This window comes from Arabidopsis lyrata (assembly GCF_000004255.2).
Source record: "Arabidopsis lyrata subsp. lyrata unplaced genomic scaffold ARALYscaffold_5, whole genome shotgun sequence".
In the NCBI taxonomy this organism is placed as follows: Eukaryota; Viridiplantae; Streptophyta; class Magnoliopsida; order Brassicales; family Brassicaceae; genus Arabidopsis; species Arabidopsis lyrata.
The window spans coordinates 20334173-20361539 of record NW_003302551.1 but is presented as its reverse complement, the minus strand read 5'-3'; the positions used below and the strand labels follow the sequence as shown (position 1 = coordinate 20361539).

At 35.5% G+C, this 27367-nt stretch overlaps 7 protein-coding genes and 1 long non-coding RNA gene across 8 annotated transcripts; 2 read left to right on the top strand and 6 right to left on the bottom strand.

Moving 5' to 3' along the window:
* Positions 1-2370: 2370 nt before the first annotated feature.
* LOC9314462 (ethylene-responsive transcription factor CRF6) lies at positions 2371-3841 on the bottom strand. Its single transcript, XM_021026746.1, has one exon. The coding sequence runs from the start codon at positions 3624-3626 to the stop codon at positions 2676-2678; it is 951 nt and encodes a 316-aa protein (XP_020882405.1). The 5' UTR covers positions 3627-3841; the 3' UTR covers positions 2371-2675.
* A 1359-nt stretch (positions 3842-5200) lies between these two features.
* On the top strand, positions 5201-7223 carry LOC9312694 (exosome complex component RRP41 homolog). The gene is made up of 11 exons (XM_021026538.1): positions 5201-5448; positions 5550-5614; positions 5694-5740; positions 5832-5892; positions 6000-6041; positions 6133-6197; positions 6286-6364; positions 6457-6493; positions 6584-6786; positions 6872-6961; positions 7060-7223. The coding sequence occupies exons 2-11, from the start codon at positions 5561-5563 to the stop codon at positions 7105-7107; spliced, it is 726 nt and encodes a 241-aa protein (XP_020882197.1). The 5' UTR covers positions 5201-5448; positions 5550-5560; the 3' UTR covers positions 7108-7223.
* Positions 7224-7332: 109 nt separating this feature from the next.
* On the bottom strand, positions 7333-9651 carry LOC9312693 (putative glucose-6-phosphate 1-epimerase). Its single transcript, XM_021026537.1, has 8 exons — positions 9008-9651; positions 8842-8916; positions 8703-8759; positions 8457-8620; positions 8249-8383; positions 8052-8154; positions 7865-7964; positions 7333-7786 (listed from the first exon to the last, which is right to left on the bottom strand). Exons 1-8 carry the CDS (start codon positions 9116-9118, stop codon positions 7578-7580), a joined length of 954 nt encoding a protein of 317 aa, XP_020882196.1. The 5' UTR covers positions 9119-9651; the 3' UTR covers positions 7333-7577.
* A 976-nt stretch (positions 9652-10627) lies between these two features.
* LOC9312692 (BTB/POZ domain-containing protein POB1) lies at positions 10628-13294 on the bottom strand. The gene is made up of 6 exons (XM_021025494.1): positions 12896-13294; positions 12658-12792; positions 12442-12563; positions 12281-12344; positions 11806-12085; positions 10628-11683 (listed from the first exon to the last, which is right to left on the bottom strand). The coding sequence occupies exons 1-6, from the start codon at positions 13155-13157 to the stop codon at positions 10858-10860; spliced, it is 1689 nt and encodes a 562-aa protein (XP_020881153.1). The 5' UTR covers positions 13158-13294; the 3' UTR covers positions 10628-10857.
* Positions 13295-14204: 910 nt separating this feature from the next.
* On the bottom strand, positions 14205-17005 carry LOC9314461 (F-box/kelch-repeat protein At3g61590). Its single transcript, XM_021026380.1, has 2 exons — positions 16559-17005; positions 14205-15929 (listed from the first exon to the last, which is right to left on the bottom strand). Exon 2 carries the CDS (start codon positions 15915-15917, stop codon positions 14673-14675), a length of 1245 nt encoding a protein of 414 aa, XP_020882039.1. The 5' UTR covers positions 15918-15929; positions 16559-17005; the 3' UTR covers positions 14205-14672.
* Positions 17006-17704: 699 nt separating this feature from the next.
* LOC110228423 lies at positions 17705-19477 on the bottom strand. The gene is made up of 3 exons (XR_002331973.1): positions 18967-19477; positions 18558-18665; positions 17705-18162 (listed from the first exon to the last, which is right to left on the bottom strand). It is a non-coding gene; the product is annotated as an uncharacterized LOC110228423 (long non-coding RNA).
* A 3733-nt stretch (positions 19478-23210) lies between these two features.
* Positions 23211-24928, bottom strand: LOC9314459 (delta(8)-fatty-acid desaturase 1). The gene has a single exon (XM_002876576.2). It carries the CDS (start codon positions 24705-24707, stop codon positions 23358-23360), a length of 1350 nt encoding a protein of 449 aa, XP_002876622.1. The 5' UTR covers positions 24708-24928; the 3' UTR covers positions 23211-23357.
* Positions 24929-25652: 724 nt separating this feature from the next.
* Positions 25653-27291, top strand: LOC9314458 (FT-interacting protein 1). Its single transcript, XM_002878344.2, has one exon. The coding sequence runs from the start codon at positions 26893-26895 to the stop codon at positions 27268-27270; it is 378 nt and encodes a 125-aa protein (XP_002878390.1). The 5' UTR covers positions 25653-26892; the 3' UTR covers positions 27271-27291.
* Positions 27292-27367: the final 76 nt, after the last annotated feature.

Below are 27367 nucleotides of genomic sequence, written 5' to 3'. Positions count from 1 at the left end.
GACATCAGTTAAATTTTGACCATATATATTATCAGTTTAACCCATTTAGAATTTGAATTCGAATTCGATTTAATCTTATGTTTGGAGTAAAGAAAGAACTGATAAATGCTCGTTATCGTAGATAGGATCACCATAGTTTATTTGTCATAACAAAACAACAATTGCATATGCAAAAAAAAAGAAGGTGTTGGTATTCACTATTTAAACATGATTTTATTTATATTTTAAAGTATTATGTATATATATTTTTCTCTAATCACTAAAGATGATATTCAATTAAATAATACAAATCATTCATTCATACTCCCTCCGTTTCGTTTTACTTGTCGTTTTAGAGTTAAAATTTTGTTTCATGATAGTTATCGTTTTAGGTTTTCGATGCAAATGTTTGGTGAAAATTCCAGTTTTATCCCTACTGTTTTAATGTTTCGGCCAATGAATTTTTTTATAAAATATATTAATAAAAGGTAAAACAGAAAATTTAATGTTTTTCTTAATTTGTGTGAGAAAACCTTAAACGACAACTAAAACGAAACGGATGAAGTAATATAATTAGTCTAGATCATGACTTTTCTGGCATTTCCAAGACTTTTCTGTCATTCTATGGGTCTGATTGGTAACAAGCTGTTAGCTGTTAGCTGGAACGGTTAGCTGGAGCTGTTAGCTGTTAGGGAATAGTGCAAAGCTGTACAAAATAATAAAACACGAAAGCTGTACAAAAAAATAATGCAGAGCAAATTTTAAAAATTTATTCTGATTGGAAACATCATAGCGGTACACATAATAAATAATATTAAGAATTTAGGAAGAAAGAAAAAATTATATAGAAATATACTTTAGCATATAATTACATATGAAAATTAAGATTATATAGAATGAACAATATTTTATTGTTAGAATAATAATATGAATTTACTAGTCCTATAATAAATAAAATTTTCTTTATTTTGAGCAATATAACATTCCAAAATAACTGTTTGAGAAAAAAACCATTATTTCTAATGAGATTTTTTCATAGGCTGTATTATTTACTTTTTCGGAAATCTTTATCTGAACATTCGAGAGTTTTTTTTTTGCATTATACATAGTTACAATTATATTTTATAAAGTTTAATTATGCGGTTAATAATATGGTTAACCGTGCGGGTAATCGTACTGTTAAATAACGGTTTTGATACGTTTCTGGTATATTAACGGTTACGGTTAGTATATTTTTTCTAACCGTAACTAATTTAGTTTTACGGTGAATGGTTATGGTTTTTAACCGTTTTATACAGTTAAGGTTGAAAAATGGTTCAGTTACGATCCAAAATACGGTTATAGTTAGCTTTTGGTCATGCTTACTAGGCATGACCAAAAGCTAACCGTAACCATATGTTGTACCGTAACCGGACCGTTTCTCAACCGTAACCGTATAAAACGGTTAAAAACCGTAACCATAAAAAATAATTAGTTACAGTTAAAAAATATATTAACCGTAACCGTTAATTAACGGTAAACATATGAAAACCGTTATTTAACCATATGGTTAACCGCATAGTTAAAACTTTAAAAATATAATTGTAACTCCATATAATGCAAAAAAATTTATCGAATATTCAGATTAAGATTTTCAAAAAAGTAAATGATACCGCATATGGAAAAATCTACATTATAAAAAATGGTCTTTTTCTCAAACAAATATGTTATACTGTTATTTTGCTCGAAATGACGAAAATTTGGTTTGTAACATATAAAGTTACGTAACTCGTAAGATTTCGCCTCCGATATTATCCGTATCGTAGTCATCAAATAACTATAACCATAATTATCCGTAACCGTTGTAACCGTAACCGTAACCGTATTTAACCGTAATCGTTATAACCGTATTTAATCGTAACCGTATTTAACCGTAACCGTTTTAATTTATTTTTGTTTTTGTCCAAAAAAACAGTTTTTTTTTTTTTTATAGTGTACCGCTTTTCATAAAGTTTTTGTGATTGGTAACTGTCAAAGCTGTACAGCTTCAAAATTATCCGTATCGTAGTCATCAAATAACTATAACCATAATTATCCGTAACCGTTGTAACCGTAACCGTAACCGTATTTAACCGTAACCGTTTTAACTGTAATCGTTATAACCGTATTTAATCGTAACCGTATTTAACCGTAACCATTTTAATTTATTTTTGTTTTTGTCCAAAAAAACAGTTTTTTTTTTTTTTATAGTGTACCGCTTTTCATAAAATTTTTGTGATTGGTAACTGTCAAAACTGTACAGCTTCAAAATTGGTTACCAATCATAGCCTATTTGATTTATCTTTTGAAATGTGTTTTTTGGTCGCATAAACGAAATATAATTTCATAGGAATAATATATACACTTAATAAATAATTATAGACACAGAAACACATTTATATACTGCTTCCTACCGTTGAGACAATCTCAGAGTGAGGAACCAAAAAACGAAAGTCTTAAAAGGTCAAAACCTTGATAAACATTTAACATACTTATCTTCTTAACTAAAATATTTACCCACAAATAAATAAAACAAAACTCTAGTTATTTTTTTCAGTTGATCTGAACAGTCCACGTCATTCAGACGAAAACGGTAAGCCGACGGTCACGATGCATCCACGTCATCATCACCACAAAAAATCCCCCGAAGAAGTTGAAACATTTCAAAGAAGAGATTTTTAATCGAAAGAGTGATGATGACGATGATGGTCGAAGAAATTATCCACATCCCATGAAGAAGACTCGAAATCATCAATCAAACTAAACGAGAAATCTTCAGATTCGTTTTCTCCTTGTTTCGAAGTCTCTGTGTTTGCTAACGTTGATTGGATTTTGATTTCTTCATCGAGAAACAAAAGGTCAGGGGCAATTTCGGTATCCCAAAAACATTCGCCGGCGAGAGAAAAATCCGGTAACAGATACGGATCCGGGAACACCAAACTCGCCGACGATTCTTCTTCTTCTTTTAAAACCGTCGACTTTTTCTCCGGAGATAGCTCGATCGGTTCAATCTCATGCTCTGTTTCCTCGTTGACGTTGAATCCAAGAACAGAGGTTGGAGAACGAAGGCTCTGGCGAAAATCTCTACCGGAATCGCATGCGGAAACCGTTTGGAGATCGATAACCGGCGTCGGCGTCGTCGTCGTCGGCGGAGTTAGAAAATTCGTTAGTGCTTTATGTCCTTTGAGATGAATCGCGGCTCTGTCGTAAGCAATAGCAGCTTCCTCCGCCGTGACAAAAGTCCCAAGCCAAATCCGAGTACGGCTCGACGGATCTCTAATCTCCGCCGCGAATTTTCCCCAAGGTCTCTGTCTCACGCCTCTGTACTTCTTAGGCTTCACCGACGTCGACACGTCATCAACAACAACGGCTTTCTCCGCCTTGTGCTTAGCTTTCCTCGCGGCGGTGGAGGAAGACTCACCTTGACAGAATCTAATCTCCTCCACGTATCGTTTCACTCGTGGAGCCATCGTGACGTTGTTGTCGTCGTCGTCGCTAGACGAGTCAGTAGCGAAAGGATCAGTAACAGTGATACGGACCAGTCTTGGAGAGCCGTTGGATGGTTTAGCTGCTACGTTTGTGACCGTACGATGCTCTGTGAACTTCACTCTTCTCGTTCGTCTCTCCATAGATGGAGAGAGTTAAAAAGAGAGTTTTTTTCACTGTTTTGAATTTGCAGAGAGAAAGAGAGAGCGAGAAGAAGAGTCAAAAGGTTAAAGAAGAATCGCCGTTTCTCAGGAACATCCTTCTTAAATACTATTAAGTCTTAACTATTTTTGGAGATTTTTATTTATTGTGATTTTTTCTATATAATTTACTGTCTTTTTGTTTTGTTTGACTAGTAGTAGTTAATTAGATTTTAACTGTTACAGAGAAATTGATGCGTTTTCAAACCGGTTTTAACACTAATCATATGGTATGTGAGTATGACCCAATCAAAACCCATTCAATCTTATAACTTAAACGTATCTTAAAATATAGTTGGTGAAAATGACATAATTTATCAAAGCTTAACCTAATGAAATTCAATCCGGTTAATGTAGTTTATAAAACCGGGAATTAGATTTGGATTTAATGTAAAAAAGGAGATAAAAGAGGGAGGGGGATTAAGGCGGTTTCGTGGCGGCCAATGGGGGATCCAGAAACGGCTTTCCGCATCTCTGATTGAGACGTTAGATTTCTGACACGTGGTAGTTACCGTACCGAAAGTAGAGCCAATTGTCCTACTCTATAGCTTGGTCTCCAAGCAACTTTTCACTCTCTTACGCGCGGTCTGTTTTACGTTTTCTTTACGCGCCTGCTAGTGGACCCTACTCATGCGAGATTGGTCACGAGTATGTGTCAATTCGCATTGACCCAATATGGACATTGTGAAGTTTAATGGTAATGAATCTAACGATGTGTTTGAAAGAGTAATAATATAGTAGTATTTTTTAAAAGGAAAATCATGATCATTTGCTTGGAGACCAAGTCTCTTATCAGAAACTTTATTAGAGAGAGCTATTAAAAAGGTAACTAAATTAGATTTCCATAGTTAATGGTTGAGCTTTGACTAGATTTGGTCCTAAAATAATAATTTAAAAATAAGGTTTGTTTTTTATTAAATCGATAATATTCTACAGTTTAATATACCAAATTAAAATAACTTACAGTAACTTATTTCCTAAAACAAAAAGAAAAAATATACTAGTAATATTTTTGAACCTTATATAACCTACACGAATTCACTTGTGATCTTTAAAAAAGATAAATGTGATTTTAAGGCTTTGTTTTACGTGGGATCAGTCGTGTACTCTTGTTAAAAGTTAGACCTTAAAATATAACAGTCGGTTGATATAATTATAATAGTATATGGAACATTAAATTGCATGACATTGGTTAGAACCATAGTCGTAGTAGGTACTAGTAACTAGGTAGAGAGTGGTCTCTCTTAAATTGTCTAATATGGTTTTGTATACTTTTTAATACAAACATACAGAGAACAATAGAAGCAAACCTTAAGTAAATAATTCCATCATCGCCTCCGTCACCAACCCGTCATTTTCATATACATCACTTTGCATTTCATTTGCCGGCATTGCACACGTAACTCCCGACACGTTGATACTAGTATCAATAAATTGAAATTAATCTAGATACTCATACATACATTAAAATAAAATAAAACAGAGTCAACAAGAAAAGCCTAGACTTTTTTAAAAAAAGAGAGTCCATTTTGAGCTATACTTTTGAAGGGATCTCACTCTTAATTCTCATTGCATTCGCTCCGGCTTCATATACTAGAAAGTTTTTAATTTCTATCTGTGTTTTTACGCTTTTACCCTTAAAATCTCACTTAATTCACAAAAAGGAACCTAAAAGCCCTAATCTTTAGGTTGTCGACACTCTTTTCAGTTCTCTCGACGCCGTCCATCACCCTCCGTCATATCGCCGCCGCAAGTACAGACAGAGGTAAATCTCGTCTCTTGTTCCTTGTCCTGGGGATCAGAAAGTATCAAACTTGTTCTGTTTCTGTCTTTCCTTGCTCTCATCCTTTGATTATCTCTACCTAGAGTTCACAACAATGGAGTACGTAAACCCTGAAGGTCTTCGATTAGATGGTCGCCGATTCAACGAGGTATCTTTGCATCTCTATTCACTGTCTTTGTTTGCCACTGCCTTCACAAGTTAATTTTCCTATTCGTAATGAATCTCAGATGAGGCAAATCGTAGCTGAAGTTGGAGTTGTTTCTAAGGCTGACGGGTAAAACTCAAAATCTGGTTCTTATCTTTTTTTCATCTCAGTTCTAAATTTGGCACTTTTATATGAATAAAAATTCCACCTTTGTTTCTAGTTCTGCTGTCTTCGAGATGGGTAATACCAAAGTAATTGCAGCTGTTTATGGTCCAAGAGAGGTACTTGATTACTCTTTTTTAGACCTATCAAGATTGATGCTTTAATTGTATAATTCACCGAATTGGTTTATTTCTGTCTGTTTAATTTTATCTCTGTGCTCCTTCAGATTCAAAACAAGAGCCAGCAAAAGAAGAACGACCATGCAGTGGTATGTATCTGGTTTGATCTTGTTTCGTATTGTTCTTGGTGAAAAGCTTTGTGAATTTGAAATGCTTATGGCTAATTTTATGTTTTGGTAGGTGCTGTGTGAGTATAGTATGGCTCAGTTTAGTACTGGTGATCGTAGAAGACAGAAATTTGACAGGTTACATCTTACTATATAGCTGAAAGACTCTTTGCTTGTTCTTTCGAAGATCATTAAATTTTGAATCTTTGTGTATTATAATGGTCAGGCGATCAACAGAGCTATCTCTTGTCATCCGTCAGACAATGGAAGCTTGCATATTAACCGAATTGATGCCTCATTCTCAGGTTTCCTTGACGAATTCCCGCGAAATTGAAATCAAAATTTGCATATTTCTCTGTTTTGGCTTGCTTCTTGATGGATTGTTTCCTTTATGCAGATTGACATTTTTCTTCAGGTTCTACAAGCTGATGGAGGTAAAATTAAACTAACCCTCTGTTCTGCAGTTTTAGCTTTCGAGCTCTTTCAGTCTCTGATCCGCCATTAGTGTTATGTTCTGTAATCAGGAACAAGATCAGCTTGTATCAATGCTGCGACTCTAGCTCTCGCAGATGCTGGAATTCCAATGCGTGATCTTGCTGTTTCATGTAGTGCTGGGTATTTAAACAGTACTCCTCTTCTAGATCTGAACTATGTTGAAGACAGTGCTGGAGGAGCTGATGTAACCGTCGGTATTCTACCCAAATTAGACAAAGTGACACTCCTTCAGGTTTTTCTTCAACTCTTCATATTACATTTATCTACATTCACAATCAGATGTTTCTAGATGTTTACGTATTGGGTTTAATATGTAGATGGATGCGAAGTTACCGATGGAAACATTTGAGACAGTGTTTGCATTGGCTTCTGAAGGTTGTAAGGCAATTGCAGAGAGAATACGCGAGGTAACAATGTAGTTCCGAATCTTTCTAAGGTTTTCATTTACCACCATTGAAAAGCCTTCTTTGTTTTCTAAGTCTTTGGCTCTTCTTTCTTTGTGAAGGTACTTCAAGAAAACACCAAACAGCTAGAGTATCGCCGAGCTGCATAAACTTTAGAGTTAGAGAAAAAACATAAAAGCTCCAAGATTTTTGTTAATTAGATATTGCTGTTGTTTTTGGAAGTTGAGGATCAAAAGCTAGAAATGCAAAATGGTTTATTTGAGTATCCAAAAATACAAAAGAAAAGTCCAACTAAACCGGAAATATCAATCACTTTGAAATTTTTTTTTGGTAAACCAACTTTAAATATCAATCACTTTGATTTATAGATTCAATTCATTTGAATGAGAAGTCGGATTGAACACACCTTGTACACACATTCTTACATTAAGCCGAGGAAAAAAAAAGACCAGAGGCTTTTACTGTCCCTACATCACGAGACTGGTCTGAGAAATCACCAGCTCATAAGCTCTACTGTGAGAAAACGAGAATCAACAAAATAAAGAGAATTAATAGAAACGGTGCCTCTGCTCTTCCACTGTTGCATTACAAAAAAAGCTGCAGAAACTGCAGAGTAGAGTCAGAATCCTTTGCTCTGTAGTTCGAGTTGATCGAAGCAGAAACTGGATTTAACCGCGGTCAACATTAGCCGGCCGGTCCATTCTTCTCCTGGCTTCAAAGTGATCGGTCTCTCAACTGCTGCACCATCCACACAAAGCATGGTTTTGTACTCATCATCCCCAAAATCCGCCATTGTTTTCGATTTCTTCTCCCATGGATTCCACACCACTGCAACCATCCATCACAAATAATGAATCATACCATATACAAACAAGTAATCGAAACGACTTGTTGTGTGATTCTTACCAGTGTCTGGAAGACCTTCTTTTCCGATAACATATGTTCTTTTCCGTTCATGATCGAGAACTGCAACTACCGTTGGTGATCTAAGGTAAGTCCGGTCCATCTGAATCACAAGAAACATCTGATCAGAGGTAACCGAGCGAAGATACTTGTTTGTCATCGATGATTGCAGAGTCTTTTAAAGGTTTACCTCGGATTCAAAGGTTATTGCATCGCCTTGTTCTGTCAAAAGCTCTCTTTTGCTGAGGTTGTCTAAGTAGTCCAATGTTTCCAACCCTTCAATTCTCACTTCACTGTAGAGAAGAAAAGTAACATTGTTTGGTTATAAAGGTTTCACCAAACACTGAATAATCTTTTGCTGACTTATTGAAGAGGAGTAATTTATACCTTATGTCAGAGACAGAGAGGTAAGTGTGATATGCAAATGAGAAGCTAAAGGGCTTGCCATTGATGTTTCTAATCCTAGAAACTAAGGTTAAGTCGCCATCTACAGCAAGCGAAACCCTGAGACGGAACTCGAAACTGCAAGGGAAAAAGCATAGAATTTTAGAATCTCTGTAAAGAGAAAAATGATGAAACAAGTGATGGACATTACCTATGAGGCCATAGCTTTAAGTCATCTTCTGATGGTTTCAAAAGAAGATCAACAAAGGATTTTCCAGTGGATTCGTTTGAGTAAAGTGGAGGTGGATTCTCATCGATAACCCAAATTTTGTTCCTTGCAAACCCATGTTGATCCAGTAATCCACAATCACCAAACTTCACAAATACACACACACACAAAATTCAATTACAAAGTGATCAATAAAAGATATCAGTGAGCTCTACTAGTAAATTATACCTGAGGATAACAAATCTGAATCCCTCCACGCATTGATTTTGGAGGTTTGAATAAAGCCTAACAGATTTACAACAATATAAAAAATCAGATTTTGAATTTTCAGCTTCTTCACGATGTATTTGTAGTGTCTGCAGCATACCTTGTTGCTGGTGAAAAGAAGCTCTTCTCCTTGTTCATTCCTCCATGAAACCACTTGTCCTCCATGTAAACTAATCTGGAAAACCAAAAAATCAAAACCCAAATTGGTTTTAAAAAAAAAAAGCTCGAATTATTCAGAGAAGAAGGTTGGAGAAAAGAGTGAAGACCTTGGCAGAAGCACCATGTGGGTTTCTGAGAAGGACTTGGTCAACGCCATTCCAATCTTTGATTATCTCACTTGCTTCTTTTTGATCCCACACTGTTGCGTAATGACCCATTTTCTTCTTCTTCTTCTTTGAATTTTCAGAATAAGAATTTCTGATTTTTGACAGCCAAAAAACGACAAAAGAGCTTTTCCTTTCTCACAAAAATCTCATGAACACGACGTTTATTAGATCTGGAAATCTATCTATAGCTTCATTTAGTACTTACTCTCTCCACTCAAGAAAAATAAAAACATTTTAAAAAAAAAGAGAGGAAGAAGAAGAAGAAGAACACATGGCGATAGAGAAAGCAAAACAGCTATCTTGATCTTTAGTAGATTAATAATACTATAAGATAACTCTCATTTTTTCAATTTATATATGGGAATTAAATAAATATAAAAAAAAAAATCTCAGGTTTGCTTTATTAAATGGGATCTGAACAAAAGAATAAACTAGTTGAAGAAGAAGAGATTATGGAAACAGTTTGATGAACTTGAGAGTTTATCTTTAAAGGAAGAGATTAATTAATTGGTGAATTTAAGGAGATGGACGACGAGGCTACGTGCATTGCTTTCAGATAGAAATGGCGGAAACTGAACTCAACTTTCGTCGGGATACAGATGAAACTCTTTATTGTCATTTATTTTTATTTACTACCAAGTTACTCCCTCCGTTCGAATAGTTGTCGTTTTAGAGAAATTTTTTTGGTTTTTAATTAGTTGTCGTTTTCAGTTTTCGATGCAAAATTTATTACTTTTTTATTTTTTATATTTATTTTTATTATGCAACTTGATTTACTATTGGTTAAATTATGTTTAGGTAAATAATTAATGATATTTTTATATTGAAAAACTAACAACATTAATAGTTTCTTAATTTTTGTGCATATAGTTAAAACGACAACTATTCGAAAACGGAGGGAGTATTATTTTATTTTATTAATGTCCAACCTGTCATTAATTAATTAGATAAGAGATACAAACATAATTTGAGGTTAGAGGAAAAGAATAAACACCTTAATTAGTGGGACTAGATTCTTAGATCATCTCCATTGGGAGTGTAGACACTCTCCAATAAAACAGAATAAAAAATTAAAAAATGAAGAGAGAAGACAGACACTGTTTCTCATTTAAGAAACTCTGAGACACCTATTTTTACTGTTGTCTTCTTCTGATTGGTTTAAATAAATAATTAAATAATAAAATAATTAAATAATAAAAAATTAATATTATTTTATTTGTTAGACACAAAATAGACTGATTGAGATGCTCTTATAGTATAATAAGATTTCTGTGACATTGTACCACGTGTACGGTATGGAATCAACGGTCAATATGATTTGAAAGTTTTTGAAATTGATTGCGGGAATTTAAAATAGTCCAACTCGAACAACATAGGCATGGCCCAAATCCAAAGTCATGTCTATTTCAATCCAACTAAGTAATTTAGTTTAAAATACACAAATCCAAAATGAGACGATGTAGTTTTGATAGACGAGAGTTAGGTATATTCTTTCTGTTCACAACTTCCTCCTAACAATAATCTATGCTAAGAATTTCATTGAAGAGTTAACTTATACTATAAACCAACCAAAGCCAAGAGAGTAGATAGAAAAAAAGAACGCATTTACATTCTTCTTATAACGTTGTTGTCGAAACGTTTTTAACCTTACTTTTATAAGCTTTATTAGTCTTCTTCAAGCCTTATAAAAGAGAAGAAAAAAAAAGACAAGTTAGAGGGAGAGAGAGAGAGAGATCTAGCAGCAGGTTAAGGAAAGAGAGAGACAGTGGCATTGAACAAGGAAACGGTCACTAAGGATCTGTAGACCTTTTGATGGTAAGCTCTGCTCTGAGATGGAGAATGCCATTGATGAAGTATTGACTATCCTCTGCTATAAAAGACGTCCATGGTACCCCAAACAGGTTTCTGTAACCTACTGCTTTCCCTCCTGTGAATGTGTAGTTCCCTTTGTATTTGCTTATGAAATCCTCCGCTGGCTTTGACCTCGCCGAGAATTCATAGTCCACTCCGAAACTCACCGACCCTTTCTCCTGCATCCCTAGGAACAGCCCGAAACAGTGGAACGAGCTCTGTTGGTCCATGTTGCAGTGAGCTGACAGGAAAAACCCTTGACCTCCCAAGTGAAAGGCCTGCGAATACACTCTACCCGACGGGAACAATCCCCCACATTCTTCTCTTTTCAGGTCTAGGTAGACTACGCACTGCGGTCTTGGAAGCTCAAACTCGACGACTTTGACGGGTCTGTATTTGTAAGCCCTCTCTATCAGGCGGCGGTTCAGGGATGCAGATTCTTCGGAGGCTAGGCTACGTTGTCTGTGCGGGGCTTCTGCTTTGAAGAAAAGAGCTTCTAGAACAAGCTTGGATGCTATTTCATGCTCAAAGTCACTGCAAGTCAGTACTTTCTTCAGCTTTCGGCATGTCATGAATGGGAAGCGGATGGAGAGTGCAAGGCGTGACCCGAGAATCTCTCTCCGCTCTTCCAAACAAGGGTATTGTGCCCTTGCCCACTTCAAGATAAAATCATAAACTGCATCCTCTGATGCGATTTGGAGATCATCGCTTGATAGAATTGCCTCAATTCCAGCCAAAGGTAGAGTCATAACCTCCTCATGAAACCTGAAAAAAAAAAGATGGACCATGACTTATAAGAATCGACCCACCATCTCGTGTGCTCTTGATTAGAGTAATATCACGGAAATGCAGTCAAAACTATTATATGTAGTTTCAGGGGGTCTTACTTGGTAATATCCTTGTAGCGGGCAGCAAGGAACTGTTTTGCAGCATCAGTTAAAGGCTGAACAGCTTTGGCCATTAGAACACTAGAGGGAAGCTCGAGATAGAGCAGCGCAGACTCTGGAGTCATAGGCATATTACGGAGAAGTCTACTACAGTACCTCATGCAAGAGGCAACTTCAAACTTATCAGCAGCCATCAGGACATCTAATAAGGCAGGTGCTGTGGTGACAGAGACCGCATTGCTATACATAAAGTTTAAAAGCTCCATCAAAGCAGCTTCTTCTGTAATACACACAAAGTAGGGTATGAATGTAAAATCAATCTAAGAATCTCCAAGTTACCGCAACAAACTCAAATCAAAACCATCTATTGATTCTGTGGAACTAATAGAGAACGGAACAACAAATGCAAAACCATTTTGTGTCTAGTCTGATAAAGTAATAAAACGTTCAGATAGCTTCTGTTGCAATGGCGTACCTGATGCATTAATTCTAAGAGTGACATGCCTTTGCTCAGATTCCCTCATTCCATTGGAGAACAACTATTAACATTTCCGAGAAGAAAAAAGAAAACAAATGGATTAAGAGTAAGATACACATGAGAGCAAAAGTAAACATCAATCAAGAACCTATAGATACCTTGTAAAAGAAAGGGCTTTTGGCAGCTAATATAGGAGAACTAATATGAAGTTCTTTAACCCTAACAACTGTAGAACAATCCATTCCCCAGTTTGGCTCACTAGAAGTTTCCTCTTCATCACCTAAAAATTGAAAATAAGAACTTCTCAGAACTAAACACAGTCTCTTCTTCTAAAGCTAAAACTACCACAGAAGGATGTTGCTTAATAGTAGTACCAGATAGAGCTTCTTCAACCATTGCCTCTCCTCCTTCATCATCAAGATTTTCACCACCAGGACATCCATCCATGTCAGGTTGTTCATCAGTTAAAATCTGCTCCTCAGGACATGCCACAATGTCTGAAATCGTGACTGCAAATGAAGTGACAAAATTAAAACCCAAAAAAGACTTCGACTTCAAAAACCAAAACCCTAAACAAAGCAACCATACGAGCAAATTATAACCAGTACATACCACCACCAGATTCCTTTTTGATATCTTCCCTTCTTCTTTTCCGATGACGAGCCCAATCAGCGATACTCGTACACCCTTCAACATCGGACCTAGAATCAGAAGGTCCACCCATGATCTCGATCCGAAGCAAGCGATCAGAGAAGTTACTGTCGTTAAAAGCGAATCCAAAATCGCCGTCGGAAGAAGAACCATGACGAGTGAAATCAGGATCCATTTGGGTTTTGGGATCGAACAGATCCGTATTCTCATTAGTACCTCTCATCACCTTTCTTCAACTATTTTCCTCAGCCGGAGAAACTGATCGGAGAGCTTTTGGTTTTGGAAAGAGAAAGTTGAACGTCTTTCTTTTCAGGTGAGAGAGAGTAGGAGACGAAAGGCTCTACGAGACCAAGTACTTTTGATTGTCTTCTTATCTTTTCTAATAACCGGTTTTGATTCCGTTCGGTTTGGTTCGTGCTGATGAACCAATATTTCCCTGGTTTTCTCTCGTGACATTTTTACCCTTTTTTTTTTTTTTTTTTTTTTTCAGTTTTAATGTTACTAGGATACCTAGTAGCTTTGAGCTCCTACAAAAAATTTAAATTTCATCTAGGAATCAGATATGTACGTATAAAAGATTAGTTTAAATTTATTTGTTTAGTTCCTAATGTCTTTACGAAAAATCCGTGAAAAACAATCTTTCAAAACTTTTTATAGAACGTTGAAAATCGGGGCTTTAATTCTTAAGAATAGAGGTGGGTTTTGAGAACTAGTGGGCACTATGTGTGGTCAATTTAGATGTTAGTTGTCCAAACCAAAATATTTTTAAGAGTTTTTTAACCTCCCCCATTCACAATTTAACTCGTTAACGCTTATTTTGGAAAGCCAACGCTGGAAAATATTTTTTAAAAAAAACAACACTAATGGTGTTAAAATCGTATTTGTCTTCTAATGGTTGAAAATTTTCATAATTAACAAACACATATATGTTGCTAGTTTGGTATATTTAGGTCTTGGATGATTTGATGGGTCAGAGTAATTGTCTAATTTTTCTTTTACTTTGACACTATGAAGGCACAAATTAATTTTGCTTTTAGTATGTAGAATCCATATATCACTTCGTCAACTTCTACACGATTTATTATTAGTGAATGACATTTTATTCGGTGTTCAAAAAAAAAAAAAAAGACATTTTATTCCATTCTTTAATTTAAGTAAATTATTAAAGCTTTGGAAAATTGAAAATAAGTGACCTCTAAGAAAATGATAAAATACAATAAAATAGCTGTTGTCCATTACCTGTAAACCTAACACTGCCAAACCTGACAAATCCCATCACGAAAATAGGTCCCAATTTTATACAAGTACAGAAACATAAATCTTTAAAATAATTTACAACAATAATATAAACATTATAATCACTATTAATATTTGTAAAAAAAAAGAAAGAACAAAATCATTATTTTATCCTCTAGGAACAGCAACAAGACAACCTCCAGTTTCAGAATCCGACCCATTACATGAGATATTGTGGGCCACATGTTTGAAAATGTTCTTATATTTCATTGAGAGATAGAGAAGGGTTCGCTTGATCAAATAAAAGTATCTGAGGCTCATTTTATAAATTTATAATTAATAGAGTACCAAGTTGCAAATAAAACATTCCAAAAATTAAAAACATTACCGTATCATCTTCATCAAACCGCCGGCGATTTCTCTGTGCAAAAACAATCCAGTAGAGAAACAAGAAACCCAAAAGACTAAGACTTTTGCAGACCCATTTGCTTCTTCATTGCAACTACGGAGCAATCTCGAGTCTTGGTTCGAAGCAGAACCCAGTAAAGAGCTGAAGAGGGAACTTCTTAGTAACAGGACATTTTTGAGACCATCTCCAGTACTTGAGATTCATGTCGAAAGTGAGAAGCGCGGGAGATCCATAGCTTTGAATGTAAACCAAATCATCGGTGCCACTACTCGCGAAAACCTCGTCGAATTCACCAAAACCTTGGAAGAATCTTTGAGGCATTTTCGCCATTTCTACCCATTCTTTCCCTTTCAGAACCCAAATCCCAATTCCTTTTATAACCTCTGGTCGATCGTGTTTCCCGATTCCTCCAACGATCACAAGCCTCTCTCTTAGATTCATCAATCTTCCGCAGGTTAAAGAACACGGCATTGGAATGAAACTCCTCATCAAGATGCCGCTTGACGATGATCCAATCGAGGATAGATTGGAAGCAATCAAGCCGTGGCGATGATCTGAGCCTCCCGTGGAGTAAATCATGAAGTAAAGAACATCGTTGCAGATCACACTCTCGTTTCCTCCTCTCCATCCGGATAAGACATCGGTTACTGATGTTGTCCAAGTCATTGTTTCAGAGCTGTAGAGATGAATAGAGATATCCCATTGGAAGAAATTCCCAGTAACTTGCTTTGATTTCACTATCGAGACTGAGTAAGTCCGGTTTCCACGTGTTACTGCTCTGTTTGATTGGTTAGCTCGGTTCACGGAGGTAGACATTGCCGTGTAATCTGTCGATCTGTGACCGGGAGGTTCAATAAGCCTCCTCCATTGTTTGGTAATTGGATTTGAGACATAAATCTTGTTTCTGCAATCATTGTCCATGAAACAGACCAATCCACAAGAGGAAGCAACAAACCAATTCGATGTTTCGATACAAGGGAGATCGAAACTGTACCATTTCCGGATAATGGGGTCATAAGCATAACCCGATGGATCATCCGTGCTAGTGAACATGAAGTACCAAGGCCTTTGAGAAACAGAATTGTTGGAGAAATTACATAAGAACCTCCGAGAAGATACAATCTCGTTCCATCTTTTGCAGACAGTACCAGCTCTGAAAATGCTTGCAATGGGTAGAAACGAGAGGATTCGTTCTAATAAATCGTCAGGGAGAAGAGAATCCATTGAAAAGGTTTCAACTTTGGCTTCATCATCGCTCTGCTCACGGTATGATTCAGCTTCAGGGACATAAGTAATGTAGCTGTACGGATAATTAGTCCAAGACGTTTCTGCTTCCATTCTCAAGAGCCACTGAAACAACACAAATAATAAATCAATTTATAACCTTTTTTTTAACATATCCATTACCAAAAGAACACATAAAGATTCAAAGCATTACGAATCTGAATCCCACAGATCATCTATTTCCACAAGACAAGAACCTCTTCAAGTCCAATTTTTGTAAGGGAAATGAACAACATTACATAAATCAAGACAAAACCTTTTCAACCAGATTTGGTTTAGCAGACATGCATAGTGTCAAATCGAAAATGCAGAAGACGAAGAAGAGAGATAATATTAAGACTTGGTCTAACGTTGCAATACATTATTCAGACAAAAGAACAACAATAAAGGAGAAAGCTTTTGTCATCCTTTCAACGTCGAGATTCCACTGGTGAGAATTAATACATAATTTAGATGTTAGGTATACAAAAAAAACGTTCTCTTCTTCTTTTTTTTTTTTTTTTTTTTTTTTTTTTTGTGAAAATGAAATTAGGCTATACGCAGACATCAATCGAACCTCTGATAACAACATACAGCATAAATACAAAAACCCATCATCAATCATAGATTACGAACACGGAACAGATCAATGAACCACTCAGAAATGAAAACAGAGAGTGAAATCAAACATAAACCCATCTCTATTCACTACACACCTTCGACTATGGATACTCGTGGGTCTCTGAATCTTCCGAATTCTCGAGATTCAAACCGATAAAAAGTATCGAAATTTTTAATCGATTTGCGAGAGGAAATGCGGGTTTCGTGGATCTCGGTTTATTGAGAAGACCGAAAAGATGAGATTTTCCTAGAAATAGAAGATGGAAATGAAATGGGTTTCTCGGATTTTTGGATTTAAGAGTAAAAATGAGGTAAAAGGGTTCATCAAAGAAAACGAGAGCGAGAGAGAGATTGAGATTGAGAAAAATCTGGTCTTTATAGAAGAAGAGACGTTTCGTGGTTCGATTGTAAATACGAATGAATGATACAGACAGACAGAGAGACGAAAGATAAACGAAAGGGAAAGACAAAAGAGAGAAGAGAGCAAGCGCGAGGTAGAGAGATGAAGAGTAGACGTTTTTGCTGTTTTTTTCTTCTTCTTCTTTTTTTTTCCATTTCTATTTTGAGGGGAAATGGGTTTAAATAAATAAATTGATTTAAGTGGAGGCGCGTGTCAGCGCGTGTTACTTCCTTAATTATATGTGAAGAATTAAATAATACTAATGTAACTATTTGCGAAAAAATAAACAAAAAATTAGTTCGTGGGAACTTACAAACACAAAAACAATGAAATATCATAACATTACACCAATAATAATGCTGTCTTACTCATCAACTAACTTTTTATAAAATAATTATGATTTTTTAAAGCGGCGTTATTAATATTATTGTACCTAGACTTATGTGATTGTTTCGTTAATTTTATTTGATCAACATATCGGACTAGTGATATAAGTTTAACAAAATATTTTTAGCAGTATATTATAGGCAATAGCAATACCCAATTGTAATTAATTTTTTTTTTCTGTTTTGACAGCAATCGTAGATAGTTTAACTGTAGGTTCTAATTAATTAGAAGGGAGATTTGTCAAAATAGGCACTTTTCCGAAGGCCTATTCGAATTTAGGCACTTTGTACTGTACAAATAAATAGTGCAAAGAAATTCAACAATTTAGGACGATTTTGCCTTTCGTAATGAAGGGAAATTTGAAATCTGATAAATCAAGCGTGTAAGATGACGTCATAGAAGAGATAGAGCTCTAAATTGAACAAATTTTGGAATCAGAAGATGAATAATCATGTGACTCAGATCTTCTTTTTTTTTCCTGCCATTATATCTTCGTATTTAGTACATCATTTTCTTTACATTAGTTCTGAACACATGACCTAATTTATGTACAAACACTCGTTTATTATTCTTATACACATACATCATTCACAAATTTGCACCATTTTTTTCTACTTTATGAGATGCTAATTGTGTAAGCGAGAAAATGCTAAACCCTAGTTAAGGACGAGTGAACCCAAACCGATTAATGTAAAGTGGTTCATTCATAAAGAGTACTTAAAAAGGAAAACTATACCCTAGCATATTGTAAATGAGGAACTCAAACACAATGTCTAAACTAGCTTATGAGATGATAACACTAAACCCTAGTCAAGGACTAGTGAACCCAAATAGATTAGTGTACAGTTTATCATCCATTCTCTTATCCTCCTAGACGTGCTCCATCTCTTGACACGACAAGTTCTTCTGATTCTGCAAGGAATAAAGCATGTCATGTGTTCACTATCACAAAGGAAGCAGATATGCATGATCACTAATAAACACTTGTGAATTACAATGCAATGTTAGAGAAATACAATGAAACAACAAATGCAAATGGTTAAGGAACCAACAATTGCAGTTAATGATAGTGGTTATGCTGGATTTGATGTTAACCTTCAGTTGGTTATGGATTGAGAGCTTGGCACACTCGCATAATACATCAAACATTGTATCCACTTTCATAGACAAAACAGAAGGATATTTCATCTTAGTATGCAAGATTCTTATTATGAAACAAAGAAGTACGACAACCTAACCGATTTAAACAGTGCTCAAAGATTGCTACATAAAAACTCACACTAGCTATAGAAACTAAAGGAACAAACCTCATCTCTTTGATGTTTGATAAGCCCAACACTCTGTGGATTCTGTATTAAACTCAATACTCATCATCCTCATCCTCTACAACTTCAATCTCCAAAATAAGCCATAAACTTAGAAGCAAAAAAAAGGCAAACAAACAAAAATTAGAAAACACAGTACACATAGCATAAAGAAGACTTAAATCACACATCTCAAATCTAAGCAAAATATGTAAGTAATTTTCTCCAATTCAATCTAGAAGCACTTGTAACATATCACAAGCCTAAGAACTAATCACAATCAATAAGAATCAATAAGAACAACATAATTTCCTTTTTAGCTACCAATTCTAGCAAAACCCAGAAAATTTACAAATGTCCAATACTTAAGCAAATTGACTGCAAATTTGAATAGAAGCTTGAAGAAATTCACCTGAATCGGAGGCAAAATAGAATACGATGATCATCGAGGACGAAAGGAGCGTAGGAGCAAAGGATGTCGATGGCGGTCTCAATGTCACCGTATTCAAGCGAGTTTCGGATCCGGCGAATGATCAATCTGGAGTGATAAGAAGAAGAGGGAATAGAAGGACAGGAAGAAGAAGCATGAAAGAAGTCGCCGGAAAACAATCAACCACGAGGTGAAGCTTCTGAACTCTTGTCATCACTTGATATAAAAAATAGACTTCGGAAATTGATATCTTGACTTCCTATAATGGCAAGACGGACCTCAAATGAGGCGATTGAAAACGTCAAAAACGCCGGCAACGGAATAGCCGTGAGCAAAGCCGGATACACCGGACGGCGAGATGGGATGGCGAGATGGGATGGCGAGATGGGACGACAAAACCGGACCACGTCCGGATCCATAAGCCGGCAAGGCAAGCCGGACGGCCAAAACCACCGATCAAAATCTCTCTCTCTAAAAGGTTTAGAGAGATAAGAGAGGGGGTTAATTGTTTCGTGACTAGAAAAAGTTGCAAACGAAGAAGACAGAGTAATGACGTCAAAAACCAAGGGTAGAAGCGTCTTCTCACATAGATAGAGTGCCTAAATCCGAAAGGCATTTGGGAAAATGCCCAAATCCGAAAGTCATTCTAAAATTAATGCCTTTTTTTTAAATAACTTCTAATTAGAAAGTAGTTAAAATAAAGGTTTTATTTAATACTATGGTATTTACTCTGGCAACCAGAGGGGGTTAGCTGAAAATGACATACCACATGAGGTAACCTTTTTGTCATTTTTTGTTTAAATAATTTATTTGAAAGTAGAATAAATAAGTGATCAAAATAAAATTTTATTATTCATACCAAAAAAAAAAAAAAAAAATTTATTATTATTACCTTTAGTAATTATACTTTGCTTTTCAAACACTGAAAGGTCTGTCTCTCTACTTTCCTTAGCCTAGACTTCTCGCAGTTTCTCAGTGGCCTGTCCTTTACCTAATACACTCACTCTACAAATACAAAATTAAAATTAAAATTAACACAAATTATTAATTTTATATGCACAAATTATTAATTTCAAATTTTTGTCATGTGCACTAACTACATTTAACGTGTAAAGCTATATACTGATCTCAGCTCCATAAGCATTACTTTCTTACTTCTTTCGATCATATGCCCTTACCCTTTATGGTTTATATAGCTACTCCGATATTTATATTCCATAGTAATTAGATGTATGCGATTAGTGGCTGGCTCATAAAACTATTATATGATCACATTGCTCGTTATTGCCCCTTTTCACAAAATTGGATCTGTTAATGTCTATGTTTTTTAAGATCTAAATTCAATTGTTGGTTCTATAAAATAAATATCACTAAAACGATCCGTTGCATTTTAGCCTCTAACAAAGATGAAATAGTTCTTCTGGCACTGGCAGATTGATCATACATGTTTCCTATTATATGTTCAGTTATGTGGGGCATGCATGCTCAATCCGATCGGCCACTAATCTTAATCTTTGTACTGTTTTCATGGGAAATGGAAACTAAATTTGTTTCAAACTGTATATTGCTAACCTGTGAATCATGCACCTATTAGAGAATGTCGTTAAGGAGAAACGAAATTAAAAAGACGAATGAAAATATCCAAAAGAATATACCATTGAACTTTTGATTATTATAAATCCAAAATCAAAGCATATACCTAATTAGACTACGTAGTATAGTGATGCACTGTCTTAATTATTGCTTTGGTTTCCTAATTAAAGTATCAAAGATTCAAAAACTTCATGCACATGGCATTTGTGTTTTTTTTTTTGTTGTTGTAGCAGTTGAAAGGTAAACAAATTCCGAAGTGCTATGTTGTCATAGGGATCGGGGATCTACACGTATCCGTCACTATGTGAAATCCATAGTGGCAAAAGAAAAACGTGTCCAGTGAAAATGAATAAATTCCAAATGTTTTCATTCTTACATAGGCATATTTGTTTGTAATTGGAAGTTTAACGTTAGTTTCATGGAAGTATTATTACCGCAGAGCCAAAGAGTAAGGTGTAACTTGATTTATTTGTGAAACAAAATTCAAACCTTAGTAGTTGTCGTTTTAAAAAACGATAAATTTAGAAAATGTAAACTTTTTGAAGACTTTAATTTGTTTCGATTGGATCTTAATACCGTCCTTTAGAAAACGAATCAAGAACGAAATCAAGCGAAATATAATTTAATTATATGGCTTCCCACAACATGATGAGTAAGTTTATTTTTCGTCCATGCGAATTTGACAAATATAAAAAATTTAGCAACTATTATTTGTTTCTCTTTATTTTTCACTCGTAAAAGATAAAAAATGACGATCACAGTTAAAACAAAAGATAGAAACCCATGAAAACTAAGCATATACCTGAAATACTTGAAATATACTTAAACAATATCAGTGGTATGTTTTGGATCACACAGCGGATTTGAGAGATTATGTTTTATGACTTTGAGTTTTGGCTAGATCCTAATCTGTAAAACATTATTATTGTTCTATAAGTGTTGTAGATTTTTTTTTTTTTTGCAACTTCTTTTAGGCACCTTTTTGCATCGTTTATGTAAAAGCAGCAAACTAATACCTTTTTTTTATAATAACAAAACTTTAACTAATCGAGAGAGTAGAAGCTGTAGTCAAATTGTGTTTAGTGTATCTATATAGGTGTTAATAGTATGAAAACAGCACTTTTTTCTTCTTAAAAGAACAAGATTACGATGTGGAGATTGTGGGAAGATCTAGCAAGATCAATATGCACTAATCAATTTGGCCCATTTGGTGGTCCGTGTAAAGACACAGAAAAATAATAAACAAAGATGGGATATGTAGAGGAACATAGTGGCAAATACTAATTTGTCACTTGTGGTTATGGACCGGCTTTGGTCTTTCTGCCAAAGGTACATGTGTGCACATTAAGTCACTTCTCACTTCTCATTCTTTACACTATGGAGCAAACACACTCACACATGCACACACATACATTTTTCAATTTTGTATATAACTGGCAAAATTCTTTTCTAAATTCCAAACCATTTTAAAATCCTTTATGCAGACTTCATATCAAATAACAAATACAGCTGAAAAATAGAAAAGATTTAGGAGAAATGTATCACAAGATCAATGAAAACTAGTTTTAAGCTTTGACCATGACACATACATATTCAGCACATATGTCGATATAGGTAGTCTCTTCATATTCACTACACACCACGATTACTAAAGACTTAAATCAAACACGTTTCAATAAACTAATCAGATGTATACCAAATTACCAACATATGAATTAGGTATTGTAACATAATCGTGGGTTTTAACAAAAATCGTTAGAAGTAAATCAAAAAGAGAAATGATTGTGGAAGTGGACTAATTTTTGCTGTTTTTTGTGTGTGTGGAAAGTGGAGTAAACTTAAAAGTCACACTTAGACATGATGATGTTCTCTTCTTCTGTTCCACATTTTTGTTGCTCCCCTTTTTTTTTTTTTTTTTTAACTGTTTCTCTATCACGTTTGCATTTTTTTTATACTGTTTTCTCACTCTCTCCAGTCTCCATCTCCTATTTTTAGAGAAAGACTTGTCTCTTATTATATTAGAAAGATGATTTAATGTTCCGAAAGACTTATCCGTTCACGTAACTTCTCTGCCTCATTGGTAACTAATTCAAGATTCATCTCTTCTTTCTCGGCTTAAACATTTAAAGTACAAACCATTCACTGTGTTGTTGTGTTTGAAATGAATGATATTTCCGAAATTTTTTTACCAAAAAAAATATATATATTTCCGAAATTTTGAGTTTTCTTTCTTTCGGAGTTGAGACCATTTAGTGAGTTTCCTTGTAGTCATGGGCTTGGGCCTGGACAAAGTACTGCATGACTCACCCATCAATTGAATATAAAATAGAACAATATACGAGTTTACCCATCTTAGCCCATTAATAAGAATGAGGTAAAAAAAGAAGCCCACCGTCTGGTGGAGTCGTGGTTTCGAACAACGACCGTTGATCTGTTAAAACTTAAAACCTTATATATTATAGAGGATATCAAATACTAGCATCCACACACGTAATTTGATGTAACACGACAAAACATCGAAAAGGCCAAAAGCCGCAAAACCACAAAGTCACAGGCAACAAAAAGAGCCATGTGAAAAGAAAAACTTACAAAAAACAATTAAATTCAAAATAATATTATTAATAAATCATTACTTCTAATAAAAAAATCAAATCTCGATTCGATTCAATCTATAACAGCTCTTCCATGTTGTAACAAAACGAAATTCAAAGATTCAATAACGCATAAAAACAATACAACAAATTTAAGCAAACAAAAGCTTTTTGTTTTGATAAAAATCACTAGCCATGAGTATTCAAAGCTTCCCAAACCAAGTTCTTAACCACCGGATTAGCCGCATCTCTAGCTTGATAAGCTGCTGTCTTCAAAGTGTTAATAGTCAACACATTTGCTTCAAACCACGACATACTCCTATAAGGAAGATTATGCTTCTTGCAAAGCTCTTGAACCACCGGAGAAACTTTCCGGAGATGGCAACGAGGTAACCGAGGGAACAAATGATGTTCAAGCTGAAACTGTAATCCACCAAAGAACCAATCCATGTATGATCTACAAGAGATATCGATTGTTCCCGCCGCTTGCTTCTCGAACCAGTCGCTACCGGTGGGTGGACCAACGTAGACATCAGCAGCGAAATGGTTAAGCGTGAATTGAATGTGTTGAAGCGCCGTGACGGTGAAGCTTGTGAAGACGAAGAAGAATCTTTCAGGCCAGTTTGGTAGACATGAGACTAAGAGAGGGAACCAAGTCCAGAAGACTAAGATTCCGGCGAAGTTTAAAGCACGATCTGGGACTTTACGTTTGGAGAAGAGCAAGATAAACGTTTGAATGAAGAGATTGATTCTCCCAAAGCACATAACTGGATAATAAGTAAAGTGTTGATAGCTGATCAAGAATCTCGCGACTGGATCAAACGTGAGTTTCCGATCGTAGAATCGTGAGGTCAATGAGTTGAAGAATTTGGTGGAGACGGCGAAGACAGGGATGTGTTGTAGATCTGGATCGTAATCGAGGCTGTTACAAGCTAAGTGATGAGCATTGTGAGTCCATTTCCACCAAGCGATTGAGATTCCGGTGAGACAGTTCCCGGAGAGAAGCTGAGCGAATCTGTTATAAGATTTGTTCGACATGACTACGTAATGACCTGAATCGTGACCTATGTAAGCGCTCTGGATCCAGAGCAGTCCGAGAAGCGCGGCGGCGATTTGGTGAGCGAAGACGGAAGTACAAGCCAAAACACCGTAGAGAACGCCGACGAACATGGCGGCGACGAAGGCTAAAGTGTAGAGAGTAACGTGACCTTTGTTTTCGAAGAGACCGAGTTTACGAAACTCTGCAGCCATACGACGGTAATCGCGTGAGACTTCAGAGACTTGGAAATCTCTGATGTGGTAACCGGTGAAGAGATTGTCGAGATGGTGCCAAGCGGTTCCGGGATGAAATGCGATGAAAGCATCGGTGACGTCTTGACCAACGAGATTGAGAATCACGGTGTCGCCACCGGGATGAGTTTTAATCCAATCGGAGACGTTGTAGACCTTGCCTTGAATCGCGATCCATAGATCTCCAGATTTGTTGTGTTTTCTAAGTTCTTCGTTCGTAATGTACTTTTTCTCCGTCTCTTCCGCCATTGATAACGAACCAAAAGCTCAGAGATCCGATGAACAGAGAGAGAAGATGAACCTCTCTCACGATTTGCTTTTTCAAAATTTGAAAGAGCTTGAGATTATTAGAGAAACACCAACCTTTGTTTGCCCAGGAATGGATCTGGAATCGGATTTTGAATCGAATCTCTCTCTCGCCGCTTATCTCTTCGACTCCTTCCTTATCCTCCTTTATAGTATTATAGGTTTGTTTTATATTTACTGTTTTTTTTTCTAATTAATATTGAATTTTTGGAGACCGAAATTACGTGGCTAAAGCGTGCCGACGTCAGTCGTTCCCACGTGTGGGGCTTTTTTTAAGAATTAAATACTCGGTTTGATGTTGATTTTGGTGGTATCAGAAGTGGTAAGAGGGACCATTATTGGGAAATTAAGAAATGGTTAGTTATGGTAATTGTAAAGGAGGAAACTTAGTGGTGTCCCTCGTAGTAGTAATCATCAAAATGCAAGACAGACCACGTGTTACGTTAGATATTTTTCTCTACGCTGTCATTGGTTGGTGCCCGTCAATTTTTTTTCCTACGCTCCAAAAGGTAGTAATGTCAACATTAACAAAAAAAAAAAAAAACAGAGTATCACCAAAGGCCAAAACTGAAAAGAAAAGTATCCTAAAATTGTGGTCAATATTTTTTTGTTGGTTGTAGCATATATATGGTGACATAAAAGCATAATTTAAATTTAAATCTATCGATGCAAAATTTAAAATTGAACCATATGGTTTCAGCCACGATACATATTGATGACTTTTGGCATATTCCGTTTATGTAGAAAAAGATTTCTGAATGCAACTAGCACCGTCCCTGTTGTCCAACTGCTTCTCAAGACTTGGTCTCAAAGATACACAGCTGTGTTCTCCTCCGTATCTTTTTCTGGTTTTTGGTTAACTCTTCCAAGATATTTTTTTCCTCATTAAGATCTACTATAATATATTGTATTTAACTTCAACAAAAACAATTATTGCTTTGTTTTCAAGTGAGAAATTTATTCAGGGAAGGACCAAAAAACTTTATAAAGTCAGATAAACACACATTAGTATATATTATAAATAAACTACAAATTAAATAGCAAATGGGAGGGAAATTCCTCAACTAGGAAACTTAAAGGAGACTTTTTTTTTTAGTTAAGGAATATAAAGAGGACTTGGGAAAGCAGTGGGAAGATGGTTATTACTTTAATATGTATAGGAGATATTTCTAATGTCACTTTTGTTTTTACTAAAAATTATAAAATTTATACGTTTCGAAGCCTACCCGCGTTAAAAATGAAAATTGGTGCACATGAAAATTGGTACAACTCTTAAATAAGTTTTTTTTTTTTTTTTTTTCTAGAAGATCATAGTTTCGAATGCCAATTTTGTAGAAGAGCTACTTTGAAATTTTGATGTTCGGTGAAATGAAATTAGACCTATAGGCCTACGTGACTGGTTGGAAAAAGAGCCTTAATCTGAAACCCACTCCAAAAGGGCCCTAATTAGACCTCTATATGTATACATCAAAGTTAGAACTTAGAAGGCTTCTCTCTCTTTTGCTTGCAGTTAGTCGAAGAACAACAATTAACAAGTAGCAGAACCTCCTTAGTCTCGCCGATTAATAGTGTCTGCATGTTCGATTGTAATTTAAATTTTGATATTTTCATTGATTGCAGTGTATCAAAAGATCTCAAAGTCATCTTTGCAAAGCACATCTTTGAGTTAGTCTAACCTTTGAGGCTAAGATATACATACATATACTGACATACAATTACAACCTAAGAGAGAGGTTACACTAAACTTAGAATATACGATATATGGAAATTATCTCCTAATAGTTCATAACCGTTGATTTAGTAAAACATGTACGGGCTTAAAAGGGACGGTCTATTACAATTGAGCTCTCAGATTGTATAGCTATTATTTCCTTTCAGTTTTTGTATCGTCCTGTTATATATGTGAGTTTTCCATTTTCTAATATGTTAATGTTAATTTCTCCGGTTTCTAAAATGTAAATAATGTAATTCTTTTCCATTTTTTGTTTATTCCGTTGTTTCTGTCCCATCTAATATATGAACCTGTAAAGCCTTAAAACTTGATATATATATATATATATATATATATCACATTCAAATTTGATAATTCATTATATCTTTTCTCTCTTTCACGTTTCTCTTATAAAAAATGACTACCGAAGATGATGTTTTGAGGATGAGGCAGGAGAGGTTGATGGAGATGTCGGAGAAATTGTTGAACCTAATGGATTATGCTGAGTCACAAGTTGAAAGGTTTAAGGTGATCTTGACATCGCGTGACGATCCAGTCGCTTCGTTTTGTGCGGTGGTCGTCTGTCTTGTCGTTTGCTTGGTTCCGTTACAGATTTGGTTTTACGTTTTGCTCCTCAGTTGGCCTATTTCCCAGTTTCTTCGCAGCGACTTGCCCAGTAAAATCAACAACTTCTTCAAAAGATTACCACCGACCAACGAAGAGCTCGACTTGCCCAGTAAAATCAACAACTACTTCACAAGACTGCCGCCGACCAACGAAGAGCTCATGTCCTGACAACTCTGAAAGGCGGTTTCTAGGCCTTGTGTATTTAAAAGATTTGGACATCTCATATTTATGGTTTTTAAAAGCCCATTAATAATAACTGCTAGGA